The 22,003-nt window shown below is 53.6% G+C and overlaps 1 protein-coding gene across 3 annotated transcripts; it reads right to left on the bottom strand.

Moving 5' to 3' along the window:
- Window positions 1–208: 208 nt before the first annotated feature.
- Window positions 209–21,792, bottom strand: SCNN1A (sodium channel epithelial 1 subunit alpha). 3 transcript variants are annotated; one of them, XM_065886705.1, is made up of 13 exons: window positions 21,150–21,792; window positions 20,174–20,534; window positions 12,651–12,918; window positions 11,681–11,868; window positions 6,521–6,624; window positions 5,975–6,138; window positions 5,437–5,535; window positions 5,116–5,233; window positions 2,562–2,640; window positions 2,368–2,425; window positions 2,184–2,239; window positions 1,946–2,021; window positions 209–1,520 (listed from the first exon to the last, which is right to left on the bottom strand). In XM_065886705.1, the coding sequence occupies exons 2-13, from the start codon at window positions 20,527–20,529 to the stop codon at window positions 1,140–1,142; spliced, it is 1,947 nt and encodes a 648-aa protein (XP_065742777.1). In that variant the 5' UTR covers window positions 20,530–20,534; window positions 21,150–21,792; the 3' UTR covers window positions 209–1,139. The 3 variants fall into 3 exon arrangements, with proteins under 3 accessions (XP_065742777.1, XP_065742778.1, XP_065742779.1); XM_065886706.1 differs by lacking the exon at window positions 21,150–21,792 and adding an exon at window positions 20,680–20,887 and having other exon boundaries at window positions 1,140–1,520; XM_065886707.1 differs by lacking the exon at window positions 21,150–21,792 and having other exon boundaries at window positions 1,140–1,520; window positions 20,174–20,547.
- Between the last annotated feature and the right edge of the window lie 211 nt (window positions 21,793–22,003).

The following is a 22,003-nucleotide window of genomic DNA, read 5'->3' as shown; positions in this document are numbered from 1 at the left end:
TTCCCCCCAAGCCGGGACCTCCCAGGTGCTTGGACAGTGACCCAGGACTTGCATCCACTCCCTGACCCTTTCATGGTGCCCCCATCCAGCACTCCAGACATTCTTTATGCAGCAACATTTATTAAGTACCTGCCTACTTGCTCCAAGCAGGATACTGGGCTAGACCCTGAGGATCCATAAATGAACAAGACTCAATCCCGACCACAACGAGCTCAGCCTAGCTGGGGACGCAGACACAAACAAACAGGAAAGTAAAATGCAACATCTGCAGTTCCATGGATGTTCTGGTGTGCTATGGGAGTCCACAGGATAGGGAAGTGGTCACGCCTGGGCAAGACAAGACGGGGCAGAAGCCTGCACAGAAGTAATGGTATCTGAGCTGGAGTTTAAAGGTTGCATAGGAGTTCTCCAGCAGATGGTGGGAGAAGCTTCCAGGCTAAGGAAATAGCTTGAGCAGAGACACAGAGTTCCAAAGGACAGGGATGCAGGGCAGAGGCGCTGGGGTGTGGCTCCGTGGGGGCATGGGGTCGTGAGGCTGGAAGAGTCCTGGGACTCCGACTGGGAATGGCCAAGTCTTTATTATACTGAGCTGTTCCAGCCCCTGCCCTGAGAGTCAGGGAAAGGGAATTGCCTAGCAACCAACCAAGGGGGCTTTTGGGTGGGGTTCCCCACCCAAGTTCAAGAAGAGGAGCAAATGTCTGTGTCCCTGGAAAGCAGCGTGGAGGGCCATTCTGGGGCTGAATCCAGTCATCTTTGAGGAGGAAACCGTGCATGGCTTTGTGTGCCCTTGTTTGTGTTTTGTTCTGGTGGTCAGTTGTTTCCAAGGAAAGTTCTTTGTCAAAGATCCAAGTTTGGCTTGGCTGATCCAAGGGAAAAGAGGACTTGTCTGCACTCGGGTGGGGAAACCGGAGTGTTCTTGAGGCAGGACCAGCGGGTACAGGGCAGGAACCGAGGCCATGCTGGCCATGGTTCTCCAGACAATTTCCTCAGCCCCCTATCCAGCCTGCTTCCCTGCCCCACAGCACAGGCAGCTGGGCAGCTCTGAGAGGCAGCCCCAAACATTCTCTAATCCTGCCAAGGCTGGTCCCCGCCCACCGAGGGAAGTGCCTGCCGTGGGGAGGGGACACCGCCCTTCCCTCTCAGGGCTCCCCCGGAGTGTGGGCAGACGAGCTGGCCTCCATGGAGCCCGATGGAGCCAGGCGGGGGCCCAGGGTGGCATAGGCAGGTGGAGGGGCTGACAAGGCCAGGGAGGTGGCAGGGTCCGCCAGGGATGCGGGTGGAGACGCGGGGTGGGGGCAGAAACGGGAGGGGAGGGAGGAAGGTGGAGTGGAGGCCACCTCCTGGGCACCCCTGCCCCCTCGGCCTGGAGACCAGTATTGACTTTGGAACCTCCGGAGCAGCATGAGGAATGTGATGGCCAGGAGGTCAAAGATGAGCTCGGCCATCTCCACCACAGACAGCACGGAGGAGCCGAACCACAGGCTCCACTGGCTACCCAGGTTGGACAGGAGGGTGACCATCTGTAAGGGGGAGAGGCACACTGACCACTCAGCAGAGGAACCCTGCCCACCTGCCCGTAGGCCCTCGGCCAGCCCGCTCAGCCTCTCCTGGTCCCGGGGCCCTGGCCTCTGCTCCCCTCCCCTGGGAGCACACGGCCACTGGTTGGTTTCTTCCAGGGAAAGCTAAGAACCAGGCCACGACGGGGACAGCTGAAACCCAGACCTGTCTCAGGGGCCTTCTCCCCATCGTCCGTCACCCCCTGCCCCAGAGACTTCACCCCCAGCGAGCATCCTCCTTCCCACCTTCTAATCCTCACCCTTGCCCTATCCCCTTTCCGCTTTGGGGCCCAAACCCTCTGGCCTACAGAGGCCATCCCTCGTCTTTACGGACAGCCACCCCGCTAAGATCCCCACGAGAACCCCAGCCTCAGTGAGGCAGGACGCACCGTGACAGAGGGAGACTCAGAGTTGGTTTTGTAGTTCAGCTCCTTGAAGAAGATGTTGAGTTTGGCAACCCCATCTCTTTGGCGTTGGGGAGAGGGTGGGAAGAAACGGCAGAGGGTTAACTTCTCTGCCACTCGGAAACACCCTCCTCCAATCAACCGTATCAATGACCCCTCTTCCCAGGTCTGTTTTCCCTCCAAAAGATTCCTTTCCCGGGGCCGGAACCAGGGTAGGACTGACCTCTTGTTCTTGACGGTGTAATTGTTCTGTAGGGACAGCATCTGGAAGACCCAGTCCTGGGAAAGGATTGGGGTGTCAATGGGGTCACCCCAGAGTCTTCGGGCTTACAGGGATGGGGTGGGGTCATACACAACCATAAGCATATGCCCAGAAGACCACAATGTTACACACACACACACTTTACCTGGGATGTCACCGAGGGCCATCGTGAGTAACCGGCAGAGAGCTTGTAGGTGGTCATACTGGGGACGGAGAAGGTGCTCAGTGATTGGGGGGTGAGGCTCTCCCACTCAAAGCTGGGCTGAGGACCCCGTATTCTACCCAGCCAAGCAGCCAGCTGCCCAACCTGCGCTCCGGGGGGGTGGGGGGGATGCTCACTTGCATGGCTTCCGGCACTTGGTGAAACAGCCCAGGCGGTCTGAGGAGAAGGCGTCCTGGAGCTTATAGTAGCAGTAGCCTGTGGGTGCAGAGATGTGCTCATTTCCCTAGGCCCCCTCAGCCTTCTCCACCCCACACCCAAGAGGTCTCCCAAGATCCCTGGCGCCCACTTCACAAGAGTATTACGTAGCGTCACGGTGATGCCTCCCGAGTGGCAGCACCAGAAGATGTTGAAGAAATTAAGCTAAGCCCAATAAAAAATAAAATCAACCAGGGTACACCTCTGTGAAGATGCACAGGATATGGACAAACATTTAAAAGTCAAAGAAGGAAATGGGAACAATTTTAGTGTAAGAATAATGAGACACGGCGAGATACCCCTTCACACCCACTAGGATGGCTATAATGGAAAAAGACAATAACAAGTGTTGGTGAGGATGTGGAGAAACTGGAACTCATCACTGCCGGGAATGTAAAATGGTACCACCGTCGTGGAAAACAGTCTGGCGGCTCCTCAAAAGGTTAAACATAGAACTTCTCTATGCACCAGCAATTCCACACCCAAGAGAACTGAAAACTCAACACAAAACTTGTACACAGACGTTCAGAGCAGCATTATTCACAAGAGCCAAAAAACGGAAACAACCCAAAGGTCCATCAACTGATGAACAAGATGTGGTCCATCCACACAATGAATATTATTCAGCCATAGAAAGGGATGAAGTACTGATGTGTGCTACAAAGCGATGAACCTTGAAAACATTATGCTAATGAAAATAAGCCGATCACAAAGGATCACATATTGTGATATAAGAAATGTCCAACACAGGTAAATCTTATGGTAGATAGAAAGGAGATTAGTGGTTATGAGGGGCATGGGATGGTAGGGGCAGGGAGAGAGCCTGTGGTCGCAGGGAAAGGGGAGATGGAGAGGGCTAATGGGTACGTAGTTTCTTTCTGGAGTGATGAAAAGGTTCTAAATTGTGTTGATTGATACACAGCTCTATGACTGTGCTAAAAACTGAAAGTACACTAAAGTTCCACGGTACACGTTCACTGGGTGAGTTATCCGGGAAATGAATTACCTCAATAAAGCTGTTACCAAGGAAAAAAAATAATGGGACCATGAATTCGCCCTTCACCCCTATTTCCCAAGTTCTAAGTCAGGTTATTTTGTCATTCTTGCTACTTTTAGTCACCCGTCCGGAAGTCCTTCTTCATTTCTGACCCAAATCTCTCTGTCTACCAGGGTTTATATTATTAATTACATAATTAATCTTTAATTAGGAAGAGTGGGAAACAGCTAGGCCCTTTTCTCTGGGAGTAAGCCATCCTCAGGAAACTCAACAGACTGTGTTTTCAGCCAAGCTCCTCTCCCTCATCCTCACAGCTTCTCAGCAAACAGCAGTGTTATTTTTCTCTCGAAGATCTTTTTCAAATTCACAACCACTTAGCAATCACTGTTTGGGGGTCGGGGGAGCAGTGGGCAGAGTCCCTGCTCTGCGCGTCCTGGGACATCGCGTCTTCCCTCGGGAACCTCAGCTTGTTCATCTGAGAAAGAAGCCCGTCAGGCCAGACGCCCTCTGAGCTTCCCTCCAGCTCTGATGCGCTGTGATGCTCTAAGGCCAGAGGGCCAGGAATCGGAAGGCCGGAAGGCCGACTGCAGAGCACAGGCAGGGGGAAAGCTGAGCTCAGCAGAGCCAGGAGAGGAAGTAGGCAGAAAGATGAACACAGCAGAGCCAAGACAGAAGCAGCACGCAGCTCTAGGGTCTGCTGTGCCCCTGCCACGTCCCCTTGGAGGGGTCAGCTGTGCCAGGTAAGGGCATGTGCACAGGGACGCCTGCCCTCTATCTTCTAGTCTCTTGGGGATTTTCTTTCTCTCTAAGCACAGCTTCCCTGCTGAATAACTCAGCTGTAGAAAAAAGGAAAAGGGATTGGTCGGCTCCTAGACCAGGGTCAGGAGGAGAATCTAGTGCCCTCCAGATTCTAGGTAAAACGTTCCTCCGTAAGCCATTCCAATCTATGTATTGGGTTTCTAAATGACATACCCACTCCTATTGCACTGATACATTATGTACATTATAAAACATACATAAAATGGAAGATGTTAGGGAATGAGGCAGATGCAAGTAACGTCTAGTATTTTCTTCCTGCCCCCAGTGCCAGTGCCCAGCACCGGCCTGGCTGGCGCCCTGGGGAGTGAGCCGGGAAGCTACAGTCAGAGCGCAGAACCCGGGAGAGATCTGCTTCATGGCTCTTCCTTCCTTTTTGCTGCGAGTTATTTTTAAATGGGGCCATCCCATTATAAACACACAGAAGCCAAAACGGAGAGAGAGAGAAACTGTGAGGGAGGAACAGAGATAGAGGAGAGACACAGAGAGTGAGAGGAAAACAGAGAGGGGTAGCATCTAAGGGCCGGAACGCAAGAGTCGGCAGGAGAACCCGCCAGAGACCGTGGGAGCCAGAAGCCACAGCCAGGGCACTGAGGGTGCAGGGCTCCTGGGATTGTCCTGGGCTCAAGTGGGGTGTGGGGCTGGGCCTCCCGCAGTCTCACCCCAGGAATTATGCTTCCTGTAGTCACAGAACTCCACACCCCTGGGCTGCGGGTAGAAGATGTAGGCACAGCCACACTCCCTGATCATGTTCACCTGGAAGCAGGAATGGATACACACCTGCAGGAGGGGAGAATGAAGGGGGAGGGGGTCAGGACTGCCCTCCCCGACGCAGCTCCAAACGGCAGGGGAGGGGAGCACAAACCAGTCCCCGCAATGCGCCTCCATCCCTCTCTCCACCCGTCCCCACACACCCTGTGGCTTTGGCTGACCTGCACTGCAGGGCTGGGAGATGGTCGCCATAGAAACAGGCTGAGCCTCACCTGCTGTGTGTACTTGGTACCGTAAAGGTTCTCCACTGGGACATCGCTGCCATTCTTGGTGCAGTCGCCATAGTCACCCCCAAGTCTGTCCACGGCTTCCTGCGAATGCGGAGACATGGAGAAGTCAGAGGTCAGAGGTCAGACCTCTGGTTATCAAGGCCTCTTCCTGGCCTCTGTCTTCCCTCAGTCCCAGGCTGTATGTCCTACCTTACCTCCTCTCCTATCTGCCTCACCATTTCCAAACACACGCCCGGGACTACTTCCAAGGACACTGGGCCCGGAGCATCCCCTGGAACCCCAAGCATGCCCCGCACCCCTTCTCGGTGCTCTCGCCCGAGCTTCACCCCTCCGGATCCCTACTTCCTAACACCCACTCGGCCGGGGCCCTCACCCCTGATTTCTGCTCCTGAAGACCTCCAAGCGCTCGAGGCTCCCCCTGCACGACCTCTTTCGGTCCTCTGGCTGTCACCCCTCCCCGGCCCTCTCCCCGCCCTTCATCTGAGGCTCTCCTCCCAGGCCTCCCAGTCAGCCTCCTTGCCTTACTCATGCTGATGGAGGTCTCCACACCAGGCCGCAGGTTAAAGCCTCCATCATCCATAAAGGCAGGCTCATCCTGCCCGTGCACCATCACCCTGGCCCCGGTCACCGTGGACAGCAGCGGGATGAAGTCATTCTGCTCCGTCCGCAGCGTCAGGGACAGACCTGGGGGTGCAGAGGGAACAGAGTGAGGGGGGTCTGGGAGAAGCATCTGGGGGTGGAAACCCACCCGCCCACCCTGCCTCGTCTCTAAGCCTCCCAGGGCAGCAAGTTCAGGAAGACCTGCAAATGGGTTTGGCAACCCCTGAGCTGGATGCGGGGTTGGGGTGAGGGGCAGCGGAAGGCAGGACTGGGACAGGATTCCTACCACACCTGGAATGCACCACGTGATGCCCACGGGGGAGAAAAAACAAAGAGGATCTTTCCGGGATACAGATGGGCATGCTGCAGTGAGGCCCCAAACATCACTAGGACGCGGGCTCAAGGTGGGTAAATGTGGGTGCACAGCGCGGGGGAGGGGCTGGGGCCGAGGTCAGGGATGGCGCACCGTTGTTGACCCCAGGCATGAAGGACATCCAGAGGTTGGAGGTGTTCTTGTCGTTGAAAGTGTAGCAGTTCCCATACATCGGGTGGTGGAAGTGGGAGTAATTCCTATGCAGGAGAGAGAGAGCGGGGTCAGAGGGGAAAGTGCAGGGGGTCAGGGAGAGGAAGACTTTCAGAGCCCTTTGTTTCCTGATCACCTACTATGTGCCAACACAGTGCTGGGAGCCTTGCCCACAAGCCCTCAGTCACTCCACTGGGCATCATCCCTACTTCACGGAAGAGGGAGCACGGGCTCGGAGAGATCAAGTAGCTGCCCAAGGTCACACAAGCAGCAAGGATGAGATGGGACACCAACGCAGATCAGTTATCTTCTAGCCCAGGCTCCTTCTACCCAGGCTCCTTCCCTTCCACCCTACAGTGAGGCCAACTGACCTCACTGGCCTTGTGACCCTCCCGTCACTGTGCTGCATTATGAACTCCTGCAGCATCCCTAGCTTCTCGCATGTCTAACTCTTAGTTCCCCATTTGGTTTATAACCTCCTTGAGGACAGGAGCCACATCTCACTCATGTCCGAATCATCTCTAGGGTAGTGGTGTGGTTCCTGGCACACTGGAGATACAGGAGATCGTTAACAACTAGCTGACAAATGAACGGAAGGGAAGGGGGGTCCGGGGGGAAGAGAGTGGGACCGGTGAGCACAAAGCTTCAAGGAGGAAGGTCAGATGCGAGGGCAGGAACTGGGCCTCTCACGTCAGCATGCCTCCCACTGCTAGGTCCAAAGCTGGGCTGGGATAAGTTTGGGAACAGAGAGAAAGGAATCACAGATTTGTGTTGCAACAGGAACACGATTTGACAGCAAATCACAGGTTCCCCCAACAGGGAGGCTGTGCGGGGCTGCAGCTAGAGCCCACACGGGAACAGAGGGGATCTGTGCTCTAACTACCCTGCCCTCTGGGAGCCAGTGAGGGGAGCAGGGAGAAGAGGGGGACGAGGCTTTGGGCCAAGAGAGGCAGAGGAGGAAGGAAGAGAAGTAGGAGAGGAAAGAAGGCTGGACGGAGGTCAGGAGCGGGGCGCTGGCTGCACGGCCTTGAGCAGCCGTTTTTCCCTAAGCTTTCTCTCCTCATCTGTGAAAGGAGGAGATGGAACTAGATGATCTGGAATGCTCCATCGGCCTTGAAGAGCAAAGGCGCAGGGGTGTGGAGTACTGGTGCACATTCTGGGAAGGGCGAGGAAGTCAGCATTTCCAGAACAAAGGCTTCCCTCAGGGAGGGAGGAAGAAAGAAGCGGCCAGTCCTGCAAGGCCTGTGAGCCCTGCTCAGAGGAGAGGGACAGGGACGGTGTGACAGAGGCACACCATGGGCTGTTTGCAGCAGGTGGAATCAACAGCGTAGACACAGCACCATGGATCATTCTTAAACTCACAGAGCTTAGTTTACAAAATAGAAAGTGACGTGAGATACATAACACAACGCCATTTATGTCCACATTACATACACACTGGGTAAAAACACATACAAAGAGAAACACAGTAAACACATTATGAGAATGTGTATATGAGCAGCAGTATAACGTGACGGTGAAGAGCACGCGCTCCAGAACAAAACAGCTTGTACTTGAATCCTAGCTCTAACCAGTGTTAGCTGGAGGACCAGCCCCGGTACTTGATCTCTTTGTGCTGCAGTTTCCTCGTCGATAAAATGGCGATAGTCGTACTACTGACCTCACAGGGGTGCTGGGAGGGTTAGATTACACTCAGAACGGTGCTTAGCTCTCAGTAAGAGCTATACAAATTTGCTATTAAGAGTAGAGGGATTCAGGGGCTTCCCTGGTGGCACAGTAGTTAAGAATCCGCCTGCCAATGCAGGGGACACGGGTTCGAGGCCTGGTCCGGGAAGATCCCACATGCGGCGGAGCGACTAAGCCCGTGCGCCACAACTACTGAGGCTGCGTGCCACAATTACTGAAACTTGCGCACCTAGAGCCCGTGCTTCGCAACAAGAGAAGCCACCGCAATGAGAAGCCCGCACGCCGCAACAAAGAGTAGCCCCCACGCACCACAATTAGGGAAAGCCTGCACGCAGCAACGAAGACCCAACACAGCCAAAAATAAAATAAATAAATTTTTAAAAAAAGAGTATAGGGATTCGTTAAGACATCTAAAGTCAAAAGGACAGATATAACAAGGGGAGGCTGGGGAGAATTTGCAACCCTCACACACCGCTGGTGGGAATGCAAAACAGCGCAGCTACTTGGAAAACAGTCTGGCAATTCCTCTAAATGTTAAATATAAAATTACTATGTGACCCAGTAATTCCACTCCTAGGTATCTCCTAAGAGAAATGAAAATATACATCCATACAGAAACGTGTACAAGAATGCTCATAGCAGCATTATTCATAATAGCCAAAAAGTGAAAGCAACCCAAACGTCCATCCACCGAAGAAGAGGTAAACAAAATGTGGCTTCTGCATACAATGGAAAACTATTTAGTCAGAAAAAAGGCAGGAACTGGGGGGATTCCCTGGCTGTCCAGTGGTTAGGGCTACGCGCTTCCACTGCAGGGGGCACCAGTTTGACTCCTGGTTGGTGAACTAAGATCCCACATGCCTCTCAACGTGGCCAAAAAAAAAAAAAAAAAGGCATGTATTACTGATACACACTGAAACATGGATGAAACTTGAAAACAGGATGCTAAGTGAAAGAAGCCAGTCACAGAAGACCACATATCGTGTGATTCCATTTATATGTAATGTCCCCAGTAGGCAATCCATAGAGACAGAAAGTAGAATAGTGGTTGCCAAGGCTTGGAGGAGGGGAAGGAACAGGGAGCGAGGAAAATATTCTATAATTAGACAGTGGTAATAGTTGCACAGTTCTGTGAATATACTAAAAACAAATGAACTGTAGCCATTAAAAGGATGAATTTTGTGGTATGTGAATTATATCTCAATAAAGCTGGGTTTTTTGTTGTTGTTTTTTTTTTTGTGGTACGCGGGCCTCTCACTGTTGTGGCCTCTCCCGTTGCGGAGCACAGGCTCCGGACGCGCAGGCTCAGCGGCCATGGCTCACGGGTCCAGCCGCTCCGCGGCATGTGGGATCTTCCCGGACCGGGGCACGAACCCGTGTCCCCTGCATCGGCAGGCGGACGCTAAACCACTGCGCCACCAGGGAAGCCCCTGTTTTTTTTTTATACTTATTTTTTTATTTAGGCTGCGCTGGGTCTTAGTTGTGGCTCGCAGGATCTTTTAGTTGCGGCATGCATGTGGGATCTAGCTCCCCAACCAGGGATCGAACCCGGGCCCCCTGCATTGGGCGCACGGAGTCTTACCCACTGGACCACCAGAGAAGTCCCTCAATAAAGCTGTTATTAAAAAAAAGATTATAGAGAGAGGGGAAAGGGTGTTGGACACGGGGGAGGAGAGGACTGAACTCAATTCCGAAGGCCAGGGGGACACTGAAGGATTTTAAACGGGCCTGACTGGAATAGTTAAGTACAGTGAAGTGCGGGCAGAACCCTGAAGTATTAAAGCTTCCTGTGGTCGCAGAATAAAGGGAGGATTGAGAGGCAGAGAGACAAAGTAGAAGGGTTATAATAATCCCGGTGATAAATGAGGCTCTGAACTGAGGAAGTGACCTAAGCATCAGGACTGAGATGAACGATGGACTTTCCATTGATGGGGAGGCGGCAGCCTGGGGCAGGCAAAGTGAGAGGGTGACAGAGAAGTCGGTGGCAGGTGTGGGCTGACCCAGGCTCAGGTGCTGGTCTCACTTCCCCAGTGGCAGCTTCTGTCCTCAAACAAACACAGAAACAAGAGACAGGAATAAAGGTGTGCGCTGGGCAGAGTGTGCGTTCCAGGTGAGGGGTGGTGGCAGAACCAGGTGACACGTGGCCCTAGTGACAGGAAAGGGCAGGGGTCCCCGTAGAGTGGAGACGCTGTGTCAACGCCCTTCCTCAGCCAGGCAGAGGCAGGGAGATGGTGCCTGAACACGGAGCAATAGGGAGGGGAAGGCGGGGGTCGGAGGGGCCAGAGGCTACAGAAGGGGACCTCCCTTTACCCCAGCCTCTCCCAGCCCTCAGAGAGCTGGCAGCTGCCACGACCTCTTTGCAAGGACATTATGACAGGAGATGTGACTGAAAGAATGCCTGGCGGGCATTGCAGTAGAGTGGGGAGGACCCTTGGCTCGGGCTGGCCTGGTGGCCTAGGGCAAGTCACTTCGTCTGTGTGAGTATCATTTCCCAGGAGTAATGAGACCCACCAGTCACTGCAGTGTGTAAAGTGCTCTCAACTCGTCATCTCTTGCACTTGGAGATAGATGTTATCATCATCTTCATCACTTAAGAAAAAGTGCCAAGGGACTTCCCTGGCAGTCTAGCAGTTAAGACCCTGAACTTCCACTGCGGGGGGCGTGGGTTCAATCCTTGGTCAGTGAACTAAGATCCAGCATGCCGCACGGTGTGGCCAAAAAAAGAAAGAAAAAAAAAAAAAGAAGAAAAAGAAAGAAAAAGTGCCAAAAGGACAAGGATTTTTCTTCTTCTTCTTTGATGTATCCCAAATGTCTACAACAGTGACGGGCACACAGCCCAGACAGTCAAAAATACTTGTTCAATGAACATTGAATGAATCTCCTTTCCCCCACGTTACAAAGAAGTAGGCTCCGAAGAGTGATGTGAAATGCTCAGAGTCACCTGGCCTGGAAGAAACAGAGCCAGAGCAGGAACTGAGGTGTTAGACTCTGACTCAGTCCGTGACGTGTCCACTATACCACTACTGCCGCGTCATCTGAGCAAGCGGGGCAGGGGACCAGATGACCTTCCAGGCACTCTGGAGTTTGATGCTAGTGAGAAAGAGGCCTTAGAAAAATGGAGAACCATGCTTCCAGCCCTTGGTTTCTCAAAGCCGGACCTCAACCCCAGCCTTCCCAGGGCATCCATTTGAGGCTGCTTCACTCAGACCCAGCCCTGCAGGGAGCAGCAGAAATTCTGCAGGACAATCCCTGGGGCGGAGGTTTGGACCTGAAGTCAATGCTTCTCCCTCCTCCCCACCCGCAAGCATTTATTTAGTCAACCAGCATTCCGGGGTGCTGGCCATGCTGGGCCTCAGGCTGGCGCAGGGAAGGAGACCCCATGGGGAGCACGAAGCCAGGCCTCAGGGACAGACTCACGCCTCATTGCAGGAGACCTGGTTGAAGCGGCAGGCGAAGATGAATTTGCCCAGCGCTTCCTCCTCCAGCAATGGAGTGTCCTGACGTCTGGACAGAATGTTGATGTAGTGGAAGCGGTACCACTCCCTCACTGCATCCACCCCTGATGAGTACGTCCGGTAGAAGCAGTCCGAGTTGTTCTGGTTGCACTAGACACAGAGACCAGAGAGTCAGAGGACCAGCAGCAAGGGTAAGCAGGACGGGGGCCAAGGTCAAGGAATGGATAGTCTGGGGTCCTGAAGACGGATAGACAGCGGTGGGGAGCCAGAGTGGGAAGAAACAGAAGCCCCGAGAAGAGCGGTCCCGGAGAGCAGGGGATTAATGGAGGAGACCGGGAGCTGCACACACCTCGGGGTCATTTATGCAGTCCGAGGAGGGTGGAGCAAGGATTCTTCTCCCCATTTCACAGACGGGAAGACTGAGGAATCAAGTGGTTCATCCCAGCACCAGAGCAGGGACTGGAACCCCGGTCTCCGGGTACCATGCTCCGCCCTCACTAAAGGGGCCTCTCTTTCTTCTCTCTGCTTCTCTCCCATTTATTTTTAAAGTTTCCTTGTTACTGTCTCCCTATTCTCTGTCTTAGGCCGGCGGAGCCCCAGTGCCCCATCACACTAGAGGGTCCCAACTGAGTCCCACTGGGGGGGATTGGAATTCAGAAAGCGCCTTTTCCACAGTAGATCTGACTTCCCACCCCATAAACGCTCCCACAGAGGCCCCCAGCGAGGAGCCTCCACAAGCTGGAGCCCAGAGAGATGCCATTTAATTTTATTTTTCAAGCCATATTTAAGTATTTAACTTATTCATTTTGCCAGCCAGCGGACTGGGTCCGCCTCGTATCACTGGCAGCAGAGGTGGGTAGGAAAAGGGAGCGGAGCGGAGTCCCGGGCTCCGGGCCGCACCAGAGGGGCGGGGCGAGGGGGCGGGGCCTTACCAGTTGGAAGCCGATCTTCCAGTCCTTCCTGTTCACCTGCGGGTTATTGTCACTCAGGCTGGAGTTGGATCGGCGGACTCTGCTGGCGGCGTGGGGCGGAGCCGGGACCTGCAGGCGCTGCAGGGGGTGCGGCAGGGACTCCCGCAGGTCGCGGCGGCCGCGGGCGTGGGCCACGAGGGTGTTGGAGGAGTTGTACTTGTACAGGTCGAAGAGCGTCTGCTCTGTGATGCGGTCCAGCTCCTCCAGGTCCTTTTTCATTTCCGTGTACCTGGGAGGGGCGATGGCAAAGGGTCGGACCAGGAGGCGGCGGCCTCGCGACAATCCCCGGCGCCCCTGGGCCTCAGTTTCCCTGTCTGTAACCGGAGAGGTCGGTTCATCCCGGAGAAGCCTGCGGGGAATAGTTCTGGGGTCCCCCAGGCTATCTCGGGGGCGAGGGGGCGTGCAGACAGGTGTGTCCGCGGAATAACAGGAGGCGACAGTGAGCTCCGGCGGTGACGGCATTTACTGCCGCGTGTTTATCGTGAGGGAGAGGCGGGAGGCGCTCTCCTCCCACCTAGCCCTGGCCTGGAAGGGAACCCGGAACTTGTCTGACCCTTCCCAGGGCGGGAGTGGGGGGTGGACGGGCTGGCCCCAGACACTCCAGGGACCCTCGATGCGCGCGCCATCCCGCCCCATTCCCCCGCCCCTTCCCGCCCCGGCGAGGGTGGCTTTTGGGTCCGTCTGCCACCTGACACATTCTAAGTCTGGGGTTCTCAACTGCACTTCTAGAATCTTCCAAGGAACTTAAAAAATGCCAATGCCAATGCTGCATACGCCGCGCCCCCTCCCGCCTACCATACACCAGAGGAGACTCAGTTTTAATGAGTTTCGGGTGGGGCCCAAACACTGTAAGTTAAGCACCGTCCAGTATAAATCCTCACATTCCTTCTTCTCAATACAAGGCCTATATTCTGCATCACGAAAGTCTAGAGTAGCAGGTCCTTAGGGATAGAATCTACCGAAACAAAACAAACACCTAGAACACCTAGAAATTAAACGAGGTTGCAAGACACAAAGCCGATGTACAAAAATTAATTGTATTTCTACAAACTAGCAACAAATATTTGGAAAACGAAATCAAATACAACACCATATTAAACAGCATAAACAACATCAAACACTGGATAAATCTAATGAAAGAAGTGCAAGACCTGTACACCGAAAATCCTGCTGAAACAAACCACCAAGACCAAAATAAAAGGGGTTGCAGATGTTCATGGATCAGAAACTCATGAGGGGGACTTCCCTGGTGGCTCAGTGGTTAAGAATCCGCCTGCCAATGCAGGGGACATGGGTTTGAGCCCTGGTCCGAGAAGATCCCACGTGCCACGGAGCAGCTAAGCCCGTGCGCCACAAATACTGAGCCCACGCTCTAGAGCCTGCAAGCCACAACTGCTGGGCCCAGGTGCCACAACTACTGAAGCCTGTGTGCCTAGAGCCTGTGCTCCGCAACAAGAGAAGCCACAGCGATGAGAAACCCACACACCCCAACGAAGAGTAGCCGCCACACGCCACAACTAGAGAAAGCCCGTGCGCGGCAACAAAGACCCAACCCAGCCAAATAAATAAATAAGTAAATATTAAAAAAAAAAGAAGAAGGAAAAAGAAACTCATGAGGTCTCCCAGATTGCTCTCTAGATTCAACTCAAGTGTCTATCAAAATTTCAGTGGACATTTTGGAAGAAATTCACAGGCTGATTCTAAGATTGATATGGAAATGCAAAGACCCTAGAATGACCAAAACGATTTTGGAAAAGAAGAGCCAAGTTAGAGGACTTACTCTACCTGAGTTTAAGACTGTAAAGCCACAGTAATCAAAACAGTGTAGTGCTAACGTAAGGATAAACGAAAGATCAATGGCACGGAATAGAGTCCAGAAATATAATCACAGATATATGGTCAACTGATTTTTGACCAAAGCACCAGTTCAACTCAATGGCGAAAATAATTTTTTTAAAATAGGTGGTGCTGGAACAACTGGATAGTGCATGAAAAAAAAGAAAGAAAGAAAAAACAAAGAACCTCAACCTCTACCTTAGTCCATATACAAAAATTAAGTCAAGCTGAATCATAGACCTAAACAAAAAATTCAGAACCATAAAGACTATAGAAGAAAATATAGAAGAGATCTTCATGTCCTTGGGGTGGGCAAAATTCCTTGGAATAAAGAATATCTAGGGACTTCCCTGGTGGCACAGTGGATAGGACTCCTCCCTCCCGATGCATCAGGCCTGGATTCCATCCCTGGTCAGGGAACTAGATCCCACATGTATGCCACAACTAAGGAGCCCACATGCCGCAACTAAGACCCGGTGCAACCAAATAAATAAATATTTTAAAAAATATACTTAAAGAAGAAATCCTGAAATATAAAAACTTCTTATGAATCAACAAGAAAAAGACAAATTGTTTTAAAAATGAACCCCCAAAATATACAAATGGTCACTAAACACATGAAAAGGTGCTCGAGATAATTAGTCTTCAAGTAAATGCAAATGAAATCCATAATGAGGTACCATTTAACATCCATTAGGCTAAAAGTAAGACACTGACAACCTCAAGTGTTGATGAGAACGTGGAGCATCTGGAATTGCTGCTGGTGGGAGTTTAAAATGGTACCACCAGTCTGGAGGACAGTTTGGTAGTTAAAGTTAAATCTACATCTACCTTATAACCCTCTGTATATTTCACCCAATTCCACTTCTAGCTATTTGCCCAAGAGCAATGAACACGTAAAGACTTGTATGTGAACGCTCACAGCAGCTTTATTCATAATAGTCAAAAAGCTTGAAAGAACCCACATGTCCATCACCACTGCCCAGCAGTAAAAAGGGACTGATACAGGAAAAAAAACAAAGACAGACAAACAAACAAAAAACCACATGAAAGAATTTCAGAAACATGAAGCCGAGCAAAATAAGCTAGACACACATACAAGAAAATTCATAGTGTGTGAGTCCATTTATGTGAAGTCTAAGAACAGAAAACGCTAATGGATGGTGACAGAAGTCAGAAGATGACAGTGGGAGAGGGAAAGGAATTGACTACAAAGGGTCACCAGCTAATGGAAATGTTCAACATCTTGATCGCCAAGCCTCAGAGAGCACCTAAGATTTGTGCATTTTACTGTATGTAAATTTGCCTCAATTAAAGAAAAAGTGAACCATCAGTGCAGGGCTTCAATCACCAGAGTCAGATTTGGTGGGATCGGGTGGGGCCCAAACAAGGTAGTTTTTACAAGAGTCCCGGGAGGTCCTAGTGTGCAGTCACTGCCTAGTCCAAGTCCTCAGTCCTCCTCCGCTACCTCCCTCATAAAAGTCTAGCCGGCTATCCCTCATCCTCTCCCAGGAGAAAATGTAGCTCAGGTGGCAGGTGTGTGTTTGACATTCTGAGATTTGTTTGTTGCTGGTCATTAAAAGAACAGCAGTAGAAGGAAACGGTACAGGAACTGAGACCTAATCAGCTTTCCACGCTCATTTCCTAGCCTCGCCACTTTCTAGATGGTTAGCCTTGGAGAAGTTACTTTATCTTCTCTGGGCTTCTGTTTCATCATCTGTAAAATGGGAGCACCTGCTGCATGGTGTGGTGGTGAGGATTAAATGAGCTAATATATCAAAAGTACTGAGGAAAATACCCGGCCGAGTGGCTACTGTATAACTGCCACTGTTGTTATTATCGTCATGACTGTTCTTTAAAGCGAACGATAATAGTAACCTGTTGTTGAAGCAGAGAAGGCTGAGGAGACAGGAGCACTGCCTGCCACTCACCTGCCCTGTGACTTTGTGGTCTTAACAAACGTGGAGCCTGAGACCAGATTCCATTTCTGACTCGTACACCTAGCAGCTGGGTGACCTTTGCAAAGCCTTTAGGGTCTCAGAACCTCCGTCTTCTCCTCTGACTCTGAGCTGATAGGCCCCTCCTTACCCAGCAAGCTTGTGATGAAGATCAGATCGCGACAGTGGACTTGGCAAAGTGTGGCACAGTCAGGCGCACCTGAACTGATGGCCCATCAGGCAAAGAAGAAGATGTCTTTAGAGTTTCTCCAAAGAGACAGAACCAGGACCGGAGGGTAGAAGTGACGGTGAGGTAAGCTGCAGCTCTACCTAGGGAAGAACTTTCCAGCAACAGCTGCTACAGAGGTAGTAAGGTTCCTGACGTGAAGGAGTCCATCCCTGGGAGGGGGTTGGGAGAGTGTCAGGTCTAAGGGTCTGGGCTTTCTGTCCCTGCCAGGCCTGCCGATGCAGAGCCTGCCTTCCAGATCCTGTGGGAGTGCAGGGTCGGCTCAGAGCCTTCCCCTGCCTCAATGCAGCTCTTTGGGGCACTGCCCTTCTCCTCACCGCCATGCCCCCTGCTCTGCCATCTCCAGGAAGGAAGATTCCATGACCTTCTTTGCTGTCTAAGAATGCCAAGCTCTTCCTTAGAATCGGCCTCAATCCCTCCGAGGACTGGATGAAAAATAAGTTCTTGGGCTTTGATGTGGATATGTCTGGCCCTGTCTCTGGGGTGAAGAAAGCCCTTTGTTAACCAGAAAGGAGGGGACTGCTGTAGCTGACCTTTCACATTGGATTCTCAGCACCTCCTTGCTTAGCATGAAGGTCTTCAGCCTTGTCCCCTTTTCTGGCTGTTATAGAACAGCTCAGAACCACGCCCCCCTTCTTCCTCCCCCTCTGCTGGCCACGCCCAGCTGCCTGCAGGTGGGCATCTGGTCACGATTTCCACCTCCTCCCTGCTTCCCCTGTCCAAGTCACCCATCTTGCCTCTGCCTCTAGTACCCATGCCAGCCAGCAGTGTTGGTCACACTTAGGCTACCACCCACCCCCACCGGGCTGCATCAACCTGTCCACCCTTCCCTGCCTCTCTCCTGGAGCAGGAACCAATAGCCTGGATCCTTCCCTCCTCCCTCCTCCCTCCTCCCTCCTCCCTCCTCCCTCCGGACTCCTGCTGCTCTTCCCCACAGACTCCCACCAGCCCCCCAACCCTGGATGCCTTTGCCTGGCCCCTCCTTAAAGTGCAATGGGAGAGAGAGCTTTGAGATCAAACATACTTGGTCTGTGACTCAGCTGCTGACCTAGGATGCACTGGCTCCTATGGGGGGGGAGGGAGGGGGGGCGGATTTTTGAATCTCAGTTTCACCACCGGTTCCCTGTGTGAACTTGGGCAAGTTACATAACCTCTCTGGGCCTCAGTTTCCTCAGCTGTAAAATGGGAGTAATACTGGTATCTACATTAGAGGTCTGCTGTGAAGATTAAATCATTTAATTAATAGAAAATTTTCATTTGTTTGTACTATGAAGTACTGTGTTAAGTACTGCATGTGTTAGCCATTATCGTTGTTCATTTTTTTATTATTTGCTGTTTGACCCTGCTCAGTTACTTCACCTGCACTTCCTCATCTGCAAAAATGGAAATAATAATGCCCATCTCCATGGGCTTGTCAGGATTAAATGAGGTAGTGCTTATAAAGCACCCAGGGCAGGATCAAGCGCGTAGTAGACATTCAATACCCTTGCCCGGCTTTGAGGAGGCTTTCCTGACTCCCCTCCCTTCCAGGGTGCTGTGTTCTCTCCCCACTAAGTCATGCAGGAGGGATTTTGTTCCTGTGTGGACACCTGCCTCCCAGCCTGCAGGCCTCAGAGGCTGGGGCTCTGGTTTTCATTCCCTGGGGGCTTTTTCCACTACTGTTCAGGGCCTTGCTCCGTGCAGAGCCTTGGATAATACGCAGGCCTCAACAGACTCACCCCCACCCTGTCCATCTCTCACCCACATCTTTCAACCACAAGTATTTTATTGACAGCCTAGTCCTCAGGCCTGCCTGCCCTCCCCTCTGCCACTGCCCCAGGGGATGAGGGTGTGGGAAGAGGAGGGAAAGTTTAGGGCAGAGGAGCACGAGGTTGGGAAGAGGAGAAGCAAAGTCACAGGGAGCAGGGGAGGAGAAAGAAGGCTGAGAAGGCAAATAAAACAAGCTCAGAAAGGAGATGTAAACTTCTGAGCGGAGATTCCATTTATTCCACGTTCGCATCTGGGGTGTTAAGAAGAGGCGGGGTTTGTGATTTGTGATCAGGCAAACGGAGTCACTATCTCTGTGACCTTGTGCCTTATCTCTCTTTGCCTCAGTTTCCTCAAGTGTAAAACACAGATGATAATAGTACCCGCCTCGTAGGATGGTTGGGAGAATTAAAGGAGATGCCTGTGGGGTACTTAGCTGTGTCTGGTGCGTGAGGCAGCTTCTTGGTAACTGGCCTCTCACCCTGGACCTTATAAGGGGGTTAATCAATGAAATGGCCCCGCAATGTTTCTCTGTAGGACAGGAGGTCCCAACCCTTATTAGTTCATGACACACCTTCGGACACAACAGAACATGCCACCCCCAACATGTGACCAATCCCAGTCACCCACAATCGCACGCAGACCCCGTTTGTGTGCTCACACACACACTCCTGCGATCACACACACGTGTACTCGTAAATCTTACACTCCTTGAAGACAGAGACTATACCTCACAATTTTTATGGTACCTATCACAGTGAGCTGAAGTTATTGGTTTATATGCCTGTCTCTTCCATCCTATCTTTCAAATACCTAGCAGAGTACCTGGCCCTCGGCAACAACTGCAGGAATTATTGGTGAACCCATTTGCCGGGTGCCCAGCCCTGTGTCTGGCCTGCCTCGGGTGTCCCAAGGTGTGGCAGGACTGAGTGAACACACAGAAAATGTGGGTGTGTGTAAACACCCAGCCCTGCCCTCCTGTCTTCTCTATGGTCACCTCCACACCCTCTGGCTCCCGGACCGAAAATTGGCAAAGAACAGTGATGAAACCCAAAACTTCAGGACACACCCAAGTACGTAACAGTCAGTCACCTGGGCAGGTGGACTGTACAGCCCAGCAGGGTCACCTGAGCCTCTGGGGGAACAGCCTGACCAGGGCTGTCCTGTTCTCCTGGCTCTGTGACTCTCCACGCCCCCCACCTCCGGCTCACAGAATGCTTTGCTACCACCTGCCACTTTGCTTTCTCCAGAACAAACCCCCCTGCTCAACCAAGACCACGGTACCAGGGCCGGGCCCCTGCCAGCTGCCACCGCCCATCCCACCGCCCCTGCCGTGGCCCCACCGCAGAACCTCCGTCAGATTCATCGCCTGATGCGGAGGAGGGGCTGATCCCTACCCTGCCCTTCTGGAGTTCTCATCATCTTGACCTCATCAGCACTCCCTCCCACTTGCGGGAGGATGAAGGGCTGGAGGAGGAAGCTGTCGGTGCCCCAAGCCTGCTCTGGAGAAGCCCCGGGGAACTAGGAAGGCGTCACTGGGCAGAGCGAAGGCCAGCCCATCAGGTCGGGGGCTCCCTATCCTGCCCAAAGGGAGGTCTGCCTCGGGACAGGAGTGTCGTCTCCTACCTCTGGGTCTGAGCAGCTGCCTGCCCGGTGGGCACCCCTGTACCCTTTGGAGCCCCCTCCCAGGCTCGGGGAAGCGGCGGAAGGAGACCGACCTGTAGGGATTGAGGGTGCAGACGGTGACGGCGGGGAAGACGAGCTTCTCCGAGTTGAGGTTGATGTTGAGGCTGACGGGGTAGCTGAAGTAGTCTCCGAAGAGCAGGCCGAACTGCCAGTACATCATGCCGAAGGTGCAGAGCCAGAGCACAGCCCAGAAGGCCGTCTTCATGCGGTTGTGCTGTGAGCACACCAGGCGGATCGCGCCGTGGATGGTGGTGTTGTTGCAGAAGAACTGGAAGAGCTCCCGGTAGGAGTGGTGGAACTCCAGCAGGGGCTCCTCCTCGTCCGTGGACGGCGGGGGGGCCGCAGGTTCGGGGCCCGGCTCAGGCTCCTCATGCTTGTCTCCCTTCATGAGCCCTTGGGTGGGTCGGGGAGGACGAGGGGCAGGACTGAGTCCTGGGCTCTGGGTGCCTCCATCGTCATCTCGGGGCCATGCCCTCAGCCCACCCTCAGCCCACCTTCTCCCTCTCTTGCCCGCCCCCCTCCCCGGGAGCCAGCTGACCTGCAGCAGTCGGGGCGAGAAGAGCTGGAGCTTCCCTGGAGTGACCTCCCTGCTTCCCTGATAAGGCCACCTTTTGGTTTCTGTCCTAGAATCCCCCCTTCTGTCTCCACTGCGGTCTCTGCCCTGCTGAGTCAATCCCTTTATTTGGTCTTCTTCCTCCGGGATCTGTGTCTTAGCTTCTCTCCGTCTCTGTCCCCGTCTCTGCCTCCTGCTTCTCTTTGGGTGTCTCTGGGCTCCCTTGCTTTGCCTGTCTCCTCTCCGTGCGCCCGCCTCTCTGATCCTGCCCCTCTTCCTTTCCCCCCACCCCCGCCACCCGCTCCCTCCGGTCTCTGGCCCTGACCTCGGCCCCGAGGACTGCAGGGCTCCAAGAGGCCTGGGTGGCCTCCGGTTCCCCACTCCCGGGTTGTGGCTGGACTGGGACTGGTTCCTTTCCAGCTGGATCTGGCAGCCCGGCCTCTCCTCCCCCTCACCTGACAGGTGCAGCCTGCCCGCCCGCCAGGTATGGAAGCGACAGAAGCCTCATTAGCATCTCAATTAAAGGTGAGCCGGGCAGGGGGAGGGGCAGAGGAGGAGTCAGAGCTGAGAGCTCCTCGGTGGGAGGAGGGTGCCTGAGGGCAGGTAACAGGCGCACAGGGACGGGGAAGGCGAGAGGTGGCTGGGAGAAGAGTCAGGGCCTCGGAATGGCGGGGAGCTGGCCGGCAGGGGGACCAGGAGACAGAACGGCAGGGGAGGGTCAGAGGTCTTGAACCAGGAGAAGGACCCTGAACGCAAAGCCAGGAGGGCAAAGCATGGGAAAAAGGACAAGTTAGGACGAGTGAGACTAAGGTGGGGAGACCAGGAGACCAGGGAAGGCAGGAGAAGGGAGGTGGATGGACCAGGAGAGGGTGAAGGACCGGGAGGGAGGAGAGGCAGAGAAGCGGGGTGAGGAGGAGGGAGCCGGCCCCAAAAGCAGCCCCTCCCCTGAAGGACAGCAGGAAGGCCCCCCTGTGCGGGCTTCCAGGAGCCAGGGCCCCTCCCTGGGGAATCCCTCCAGAGGCACCCCTGCATCAGCCTCACCCCCAGGCCTTGGAGAGGAAGGAGAAGGTGTGTCTGCAACCTCCCTCCCCGCTCACTGAGGTGGGAACACCTCGCGGCCCCACCTGGCACCAGGCACAGAGCACCCTTCTCCCTGTCCGAGCTGGTCCAGCCTCTTCCCTCATGACTCCTCACCAGCACCCCTACCTTGTCCAGCCCAGGGAGGGGCCCAGGTGGAGCTGGGGGCTGGGCGGGGCCCTGGGGACATTCTGTTCTTTTTTACATCACTGGCTGCCAGGCCAGGAATGTG

Source organism: Phocoena phocoena, chromosome 11 (assembly GCF_963924675.1).
Source record: "Phocoena phocoena chromosome 11, mPhoPho1.1, whole genome shotgun sequence".
Classification (NCBI taxonomy): Eukaryota; Metazoa; Chordata; class Mammalia; order Artiodactyla; family Phocoenidae; genus Phocoena; species Phocoena phocoena.
Note: the sequence above shows the minus strand (reverse complement) of the source record. Positions and strands in the feature narration are given on the sequence as shown.

Excerpts from the sequence above, each read along its gene's own strand:
- SCNN1A (XM_065886705.1), bottom strand. The coding sequence starts at position 20,529 with ATGAAGGGAGACAAGCATGAGGAGCCTGAGCCGGGCCCCGAACCTGCG. Across the intron at positions 5,536-5,974 it reads CCTCCATCAGCATGAGTAAG|GAAGCCGTGGACAGACTTGG; the intron begins GCAAGGAGGCTG and ends CCGCATTCGCAG. Across the intron at positions 1,521-1,945 it reads CTGAGTCTCCCTCTGTCACG|ATGGTCACCCTCCTGTCCAA; the intron begins GTGCGTCCTGCC and ends TCCCCCTTACAG.